The sequence below is a fragment of the Notamacropus eugenii genome, chromosome 7, assembly GCF_028372415.1.
Source record: "Notamacropus eugenii isolate mMacEug1 chromosome 7, mMacEug1.pri_v2, whole genome shotgun sequence".
Lineage (NCBI taxonomy): Eukaryota > Metazoa > Chordata > Mammalia > Diprotodontia > Macropodidae > Notamacropus > Notamacropus eugenii.
The window spans coordinates 5,159,856-5,169,107 of record NC_092878.1 but is presented as its reverse complement, the minus strand read 5'-3'; the positions used below and the strand labels follow the sequence as shown (position 1 = coordinate 5,169,107).

At 38.7% G+C, this 9,252-nt stretch overlaps 1 protein-coding gene across 1 annotated transcript; it reads left to right on the top strand.

The window, feature by feature from the left end:
• The first annotated feature begins 321 nt into the window (after positions 1-321).
• CTXN2 (cortexin 2) lies at positions 322-644 on the top strand. The gene has a single exon (XM_072623500.1). The coding sequence runs from the start codon at positions 372-374 to the stop codon at positions 618-620; it is 249 nt and encodes an 82-aa protein (XP_072479601.1). The 5' UTR covers positions 322-371; the 3' UTR covers positions 621-644.
• Positions 645-9,252: the final 8,608 nt, after the last annotated feature.

Sequence of the window (9,252 nt, the reverse complement as noted above, 5' to 3'; positions counted from 1 at the left end):
TCACTATGTATATTACCTTATATCAGATTATAGTATTAGGTAGATAGTAATATCATACTTTTTTATATCACATCATATTGTATTATAGTGTGTTATAGTCCATTATGTCATTGGACAAAATAATCTAATTCTAATATGAAAATTTATTTGATAAGATTTCTGATCAATATCAGTCTTTGTATATAATGGCTTTTTATATTTTGTGCCAAAAGAGTTTAAAGATGGGAAGCCTTCTCTTTTTTTCAGGTTCCTATTTTAATGACTACACCGTAGAGTATATGACTGTAACTAAACTGACTGTATTTTTTTGTGTGTAGGCCAAGATATGACACAAGCAGGAATCCTGAAGAATTGCAACGATGTGGTAGCAAATGATGAGTAGCCTCCACCATAGCAACGGACCAGCCGGCATGAGTGTCAACAAAGTTTCAGCTTTCTCACTGACACTGGAACAAAAAACAGGCTTTGCATTTGTGGGGATTCTGTGCATTTTCTTGGGCCTTCTTATTATCAGATGCTTCAAAATCCTGCTGGATCCCTACAGTAGCATGCCTTCCTCTACTTGGGAAGATGAAGTGGAAGAGTTTGACAAAGGAACCTTTGAATATGCACTTGCATGAAGACCCTGCTTTCATTTTCATGTTTATTCAAGTTCAATGGAAAAAATTTAAAAAAAAAAACCACAACAACCTTGGCTCATGTATATGTAATCATCCTTGATGCAATGAAGAGAAGCTTGTGGTATCCATTTGGTTAAATAAATGTCTAAGGTCAACTGAGCGTTGTATTCTCTGATGCATTCATTTAAGATTTTCGTATTGGTATTTCATGTGCTCCTAAGTGGGAAATCAAGAGAGAGCTCTAGAATGACGAAATCATAAAACTTCTGATTAGGAAGGGTATTTTACTTTGGACAAGGCTCTTACTTTCTCAGCATCTCAGGGTCTCAATTTTTTTCATTTGTAAAATAAAGTTTGCCTAGACAATGTCTAAAGTCCCACTTGGTGCTACCATTCATCTAGTTCTGGCTCTGTACCTACCCAAAACACAAACTCCATCAACAACATCTTGAAAAAGTAGTCATTCATCACCTACGGGAAGATTTCTGGTGCCAAAGGACTCATTACCCCTCCTAACCAACCACTGCACTTTATGAACGCACTGATAGTTAAATAATTTTTTCTTGTATTGATCTAAAATATGTCTCCTTGTAAATTTAGACTCATAGGGTCATAGATGGAGCTGGAAAAGATCTCAAAGGTCATCTAATCCAACCCTCTCATTTCACAGATGAGGAAACTGAGACTCAGAGAATTTAAGCGATTGTCAAAGGCCAAACAGAACAAATCTGATCCCTCCTTTGTATGACAACCCTTCAAACATTTGAAAATATTGACCCTAGATTCCTCAAATCCTCTCTTCTCCAAGCTAAATATCCTCAGTTAAATTCAATCAATGGGCAGCTAGTTGGCACAGTGCTGGGCCTCAAGTCAGGAAGATCTGAGTTCAAATCCAGCCTCAGACACTAGCTGTGTGACCCTGGCCAAGTCACTTAACCCTGTTTGCCTCAGTTTCCTCATCTGTATAATGAGCTGTAGAAGGAAGTGGCAAACCACTCTAGTATCTTTGCCAAGAAAACCCCAAATGGGGTCACAGAGAGTTGGACATGGCTGTAATGACACAAGAACCACTGTACAACAAAATTAATTAATCCTCAATGTCATTTTACCAGTAAGGGTCTGTCTTAAAAGTGCAGCCAGATCCTGAGCTACACAAAGAAATTGAAAATAAATAACATTGAATCATAGTCCTATAAAGTACTTTAGAGATCTTTGAGGCAAACTTCACTTTACAATTAAAAAATCTGAGGCCCAAAGAGAATAAGAGATTTTTCATAACACAGCTGATCAGTGGGAGAATCAGGATTGGAATCCAGATATTCTGACACCTGAAAAAATGAATTTTCTATGGAACTGAGTTGCCTCCCTCACTACAACTTGAAATTACAGCAGATTTATGCACTAAAACTATGAAAAATTGAGACCTCTGAGCAAAATTCAATAACCTTGTTTAATTTTTAAAGGAAACATAAACATAAAATACTGTGTTAGAATGAACATCCTTATTAAAACCTGTATTTACAAAATACACATTGATTAAATTACAAATTAATGGGTCCTTGGATACACAACAAATTATTCATCCAATGCACGAACATCTGGCTCCGCTGCATTAATATTATTGTTCCTTCTGAGAAGTGCTGGCAATCTCCAAAGATGTAGGAGGAAGCTTGGAAAAAGGGAGTAATCATTGGATCATAGAATCATAAGAGCATAGATTTAGAGCTGGAAAGTACTTTAGAGTCCATTTTTTTCTAATCTTCCTTGTTTTACGCATGAGAAAACCAAGGTGAAGAAAAATTAAATAACATGGCCAAGATTGTCCAGGTATAAAAAAATGTGTACTTAAGATTCCTGGATCCAAATAACACAGGAAAGATTAAGCTACTAGCTCTCCCCAGGCATCCAGAATGTACTAAGTGTTCTAAAATATATAAGACACATGTTGAAGAAGGGGGACAGAGCAGGCAAAATCAAAGGAATTCTAAGACCTAAGAGAAGAACATAGAGAGGCGATTCAGTGCCAAAAATAAACTTCGCCTATCCTGAAATTTCACCTCTTACCTGCCTCTTCCAACAATATGGTGTATTGGAAAGCATGCTGTACTTAAATTCATGAGACGCCAGGGTTGAAATTGTCTCTGACATTTACTAGTTTTGTGGCCAAGGCAAGTCACTTAACCTTTCTGAGCCTTAGAGTCTTACTATAAAATGGGGATCATAATAATATTCTCTACCTCACAACTTTGTACCATCCTGTTACAATAATTACTTCATTTTAAAGCTAGGGGCATTCTAATAGCTTCTAAAGTCCATACGGTTTCCTCCTCTGCAGCTCTAGGGAGTTTATTTTGGATAAAAAGTTGTGAGTATAATCACAATTTCTCTGAGCCCCCAGTTAGGAAAATTCCTAACATTTATGCAGAAGTTTGGTTTTTTGCTTTAATTTACATTTATAAGTTTCTCTAATTATATCTAATTATGACCCCTGACCTCTTTGAGGCAAGATTTAAGTTGCCTAATATACTTGGATAATAAAAAAGTAGATTAACCATAGGCCCTGGGAGGGGATATTGGGGAAAGAACAGATTTTTTTCTTAAAATTTCTCTTAGTTTTTCAGTAGGTGGGTACAATTGGTGATGTCAGCCTGGATCTTCTGAACTAATACACTTGAAGGGTAAATGGCCCTCCTCAATATCTCACCTCTGCTGAAATTCAGTTCTATTTTTTCTCCTTTCATTGGTTGCTCCTGGGCTGCTGGTTCTTTCTGGTTCATTTCTGTATGAATCCATTCCTCCCCTTCCATTTCCAGACTATTAGACTTTCCCAGACCTACAGGATTGTTGTAAAGACCAAATAAGTTAAAAATATAAAGGCCCTGGCAACCCTGAAGTACTTTATAAACATAGCTATTTACCAGAGATCAGAAAGGAATCAGTTCTTTCATTCAGAAAAGGGACCTAAGAAAGAAACGTACCACATGTCACTGCGTGGGCCTGGAAATGGGGCAGTAGATGGTTCTAATTCATTTTTCTGGTTTCAGCACATGGGTCTTCCACCTGCTGAAGGATCCAATGTTTCTCTTTTCTCAGACATAATGCCTAACTCTATTTTAAAAACTCCTCTTCCCCTGCTATAGGGAATAGTCTCATAGGGAGGCTTTTTAATAGATGTGTGTGTGTATAAGATCATTTAGATCATCTACATTTCCCCCCATTTTAGCCCCTGACCTCTGTAATTCAAACCCAGTTCTGCTGATGCTAAGCCCAATGTTATTTATACCATGCTACCAAAGACCTCAGATATTCCTTCAGTTAATCAGGAACTAAGTTGAAATCTGATCATTTCATTTCTTTTTTTGTTTTTTACCACTAACTCTCTGGTCACATTCAGACCATCAATGGCAAGATATTAGACCAGATCAGTACAAAATATTTGGATAGCACAAGAATTCTCTCACTCTTTTCCTTCTTGCCTTTGCCCATCTTTTAGGTATTTTATTGGGATCTGAGAAAGATTAGCAAGTTGGGAGATGAATAAACTAACCATTCATTAAGTGCTTACTATGTGCCAAGTACTGTGCTAAAAGCCGAGGATACAAATACAAATTAAAAACAAAGACGCTCCCTGATCCCAAGGAACTTAAAATCTAATGGGGGAAGAGAGTCCACAAAATAAAGCTACAAAGAGGGAGGGGTAGGGGAGAGAAGGTACCTGACACAGGAGCATGATGGAGAGTACCAAACAGGTCCAAAAGCCATGAAGCTGGGGGAACATGTGGGGAGTGATGGAAGTGGGAACTGTGCTGAGCCCCCTCTAAATAGAGACTCTAGAGCTCTTGCTGCCCCCTCCCATCAAAGGGTCAAATCAGAGGAGCAGAGGGTGTTTAGGAGATGTACCTTCAATCAGTTTGCCTGGAGATTTGGAGGAATATTTGAGGATAGTGTACTTTTCCAACAGAAGCCTTGAGATTTTCATTTAAGAGAACCTCCTATTTACTGTAGTGTCTACTGGAAGTTACAGCATATTTTTTCTTTTTTTTTTCTTACTAAAGTAACTGCTTTGTAATGCCTCACTACCGTTTATTGTGTGGGTGTAGGCATAGATGAATGACTTTTAAAGATCTGGTTGATAAATTTATTAGAAACGGTAGTAGTGGTGGCGGTTATGTCTAGCTGGGGCTTAGAAAACAAGGAAAAGTGTTTGTGGTTGGGGGAAGAAGGAGCTAATGGATCAAAGTGATTCAAGTACTTTAGGAAATTATTTTATTTTCCCTCCAGTAGAATGTGAGCTCCTCCAGGGCAGGGACAGTTTCACTTTTTTTCTTAGTATGTCTAATACCTAATTCATTGAATTCATTAAATATATGTTAATCATCATTGTTATTTCAGTCTCACAAGCTTCCCAGACCCTGATGGAATTAGTAATCAATTAATAAGAATTTATTAAGTACCTACTATCGGTACAAAGGAGATACAAAGATAAAATCAAAATAGTCCCTGCCTGAAAAGGAGCTTACATTTTAACAGAAGAGACAACATGTATGTGTGGATGTAAAGACATACCAGACATACAGATCAAATTTTGATTTGAGTATCCCAAGGAGATTAATAAGGATTGGGGCAGCTCACAGATGAGATATGAGAACTCCTTGGTTACTAGCACTTTCTCATGGAGTGATTCCAGTATTTTGAGCACAATAACTAAAAAGTCCCATAATGTATAATATATTTGAATGGCAGACTTCTGAACACTAAATGGAATTAATGGGTATCCAAATGGATGGAGCATGGGCACAGAGCATGAGCAAAGTTACAGGCTAAGAGCAAAGTAGGATCCAATGCTCGGTTCTAGATGCAAGTTTGACACTAATTAACTTTGTAACCTGGGGGCAAGCATTTAACATCTCTAGACTTCAGTTGTCTCAAGCATAAAATTAGTATGCTGGAGCACATGATCTTTAAGATCCCTCCTAGAGCCAAATTTCTGTTTGTATTTATTTCAATGTATAGGAAAAAGCAGACAGTTGGAGAATATGTTTATATAAAAATATATACACATATTAAAAATGTATATGTACATGTAGATAGATAGATAGATAGATATAGATATAGATATAGATTTGTTCCCGGATCAGTTCTATCTGCCAGACAAAACAAAGGCTGGCACAAGTGGGGACCTCCTCTCTCATCTTCCACTATATAAAGAGGGTTCTTTGGGAATTCGTCACTTCATTTCTCACCTTGTTGCCCTCCTAGAATTTGTGATAGACAGAAATTCATTATTCTGCAAGATGAAATCAACTCTGAAACTCACTCCTTCTCATTACCTTTTGCCCCTGCTGCCACTTCCCTGCCTCTGATTGGAGAGGGTAGAGGGTGGACACTGGGGACTTCCCCCTTGATCCTCCTACAGATAAGGAGGGTTCTCTAGGATTCACCTCATTTCCTACTCTGTGGAAAATCTCACTTCCTCAGATCATCTCCTTCCCTCCCACCCCGTCCCCAAGCTGCATAACTGCGTAATTCCACTGTTCCCTCTCACCAGGTAACCTTCCTTTTCAGCTTCTTTCTATATATCATCACCACTAATAGCGAACATTTATAAAGTACTTACTATGTGCCAGTCACTGTGCTAAGTGCTTTACAATTACTATTATCTCATTTGATCCTCATAATGACCCTGATAGGTAAGGTATTTTACAAATGAGGAAACTGAGGCAAAGAGAGGTTAAATGACACACCCAGAGTTATACAGCTAGTGAGTCTCTGAGGCTGAATTTGAACTCAGTACTTCCTGACTCCAAGCCCAACGCTCTTTTTATTGTGCAACCTCTCTCATCCTTTAGATTATATGACCTCCTCAACGACAGAGACTGTCTTATACTTTTGTTTGTATCTCTAAAGCACAGTTCTGGCACATAATAGGTCTTAATAAATATTTATTAATTGTGACTCTGTTTAGGAATGATGGATCGACTTGAATCCTCTAGAAAATGATTGGAAATTAAAAGAAAAGTGACTAAATTTTTCATATTTCCTGACTGTTGTCCTAGTTCTCCAAAGAAATCAAAGCAGAAAAAATGCCTCTGTATGTGCCAAAATATTTGTAGCAACATTTTTTTATAGCAGCAAAAGTAACTCCAGAAATATAAAGTCCATCAAAGGGAATGGCTGAACAAATTGTAGTCTGTGAGTGCAACAGAATGTTATTGTACCATAACCAACAATGAGGTAGTCAGGAAAAAAAAAATGGAAAGGCTTCTCTGACCTGATACCAGAACAATGTACACAATGGGTAAACTCAGTGGTGTATATGGAAACAACCCTGAGAGGAAGCCACATTACTTAGGGGCCAGTCTTGGACCAGGACAAGCCTGGATTTGATGAAAACATACCAGCTTCCTTTCAGTACAGAGATAGGAGAGTACAGGTGTGGGAATGTTATGTACATCATCAGACCCAGTCATTGTGTGAATTAGTTTTGTTTGTTTTTCTTTGCTATAAAAGAAGACACCCAAGATGGGGGGTGGAGTTAAGAATAGCATGGTCAGGATGGAGAAAATAGCACCTATTTAGAAAGCACTTTAGGGACAGCTTTAGAGTACCAGCCCTGGAGTTAGGAAGACTGTCCTCCCGAGACACTTGGCACTTACTAGCTGTGTGACCTTGGGCAAGTCCCTACACCCTAATTTTCTTGCCTTTCCCATTCCAAAAAAGGAAACACTTTAATTTTAAAAAATGGTATTAATAAAACATTTTAAGAATTTTTAAAACAAGAAATAATTGGCTTTAAAAAATAAAGCATGAATCAACTCTCAGGGGGATGTTCACTCAATCTTTTCCACCTTGAAATATATGGAAAAGTATACTTTCATTTAAAAACATCAAGGGAGTTGGAAAGATGGTAGCTGCTACTGTCCATGGCTCATACTAGAAATTTCCATGACAGTCTTTCCTAGCAGGGAACAACGAAGATGAGGTGTGGGGTGATTGTATTGGTATTTTGTAGGTCTATGAGGGCTTCAATTAGCCAGGGTGTTTTGGAGAACTCAGCAGAGGGAACAGTTGTTTCACTGGTCAAACTCCCATAGCTCCTAGAAAGTAGAGAGGGGAGAGTGACAGACATAGAAGTCAGAGGAGATGGTAGTAGCCACTCCTCTTATATGACAGGCGCTCTTTGGACTCCTTGGAGACAGCATCTGGCAAATTGTGACACTTTTGCTCCATGAAGTACTGTATTTGTTTCCCTTTTTGAGAGCCAGTCTATCTGCATTGAATGTGTTGACTCCCTCAGAAAACTTTCTCTGAATTTTCTCCCTAAGGCCGTGTTTATGCCAGAGCAAAAGACATGTACCATTCAGGGGCTGGGGAGTATGCTACAATCTACTGGGTATTCTGTCCCAGTGTGGTACCTATGCCTGTGAAAGTTCCAGTGGCAGAAACCCTGTCCCCTATTAAGCCTAAAACTATAGCATGTTGAACGCAGATTACCTAGTAAGGTCAGATGAGGGGAAGGCTATAAGGGAGGTTTACTGCTACTAGCATTTACCATTAATTGGAGTGACCACAGGAAAGTTTGGAAGTTTGGAGAGATTCCAAAGCCCCATAAGAGTTAGGTCTGGAATGTTAGAGCTTTACCTAAGGACCTATTTGCCTTAGGGAAAGAAAGAAAAAAAATTTTGAAGGGAGCTCTGGCAGATATCTTCCAGGGCAAGGAAGAAGACAGGATGCAAGTTCCTCCATTCCTAGTAGCTCCAAGAATAGATCTCCAGAAACGATAATCATACAAGTCTGGGTTTGTCTTCCATGCATGGTAAGAAGCCTGCCCCTCCAGAAAGCAATCAATAGCCATCTCTTCTGATTGCAGTGTACCATTATCAAAACAACTTGAGCTCTGGGGTCAGGCACCCAAGTTCAAATTCTTCTGATACTTACTACCTGTAAAACGCTCACTACTTTAGACAAGCTGTTTAATTTCTCCAGGATTTAAGTTTACTCCTATATCTAATGAAGGAGTTGAAATAATTACTGACTCTGGAGTTGAGGACCTGTGTTCAGATCCCAGCTCTGAAGGATGCCCACCTGTGTGACCTTGGACAAGTTACTTAGCTTCTTGGAACCTCAAACAAAGAGCTTGAGTTAAATGACTTTGAGGTCCCATCCTCTGCCTGCTCTGTTTCTCCCCCAATTTCTCCCTCCCTCCCATTTTAACCAGCCACCTTAAAAGGACTAAGTTATGTTTATCTTTCAAGGTCAGCATAGTACAATTTCCAGCCTCACCCCCAAGCCTTCTTACCTGTTTCTGTTTATGGATGCCTGACATACTTTTAACTGGAGACAAAGTCTCTGTTTCCCTAATTGTAGATGAAAAGCTTGCGATTGAAATCCCTTGATTTTAACACACTGACCAAAAATCATCCACTCTAAAATATAAAAGAGTAGTATGGAATATTGGAAAAATCATTGAACTAGAGAGTCAGTAGACCTGGGTTCCATTCCTGGCTTTCTCACTGACTATTTTTATGAAAGTGACTTTCCCTTTAATTTTCTTCATCTGGGAAATGAGAGAGGTCAAATGATCCTGCTGTTTCTTTCCAACTATAACCGCACTGTTAGAGTGGAAAAAAAC

Bases quoted from the DNA above. Each gene is read 5' to 3' on its own strand.
- CTXN2 (XM_072623500.1), top strand. From the start codon at position 372: ATGATGAGTAGCCTCCACCATAGCAACGGACCAGCCGGCATGAGTGTC.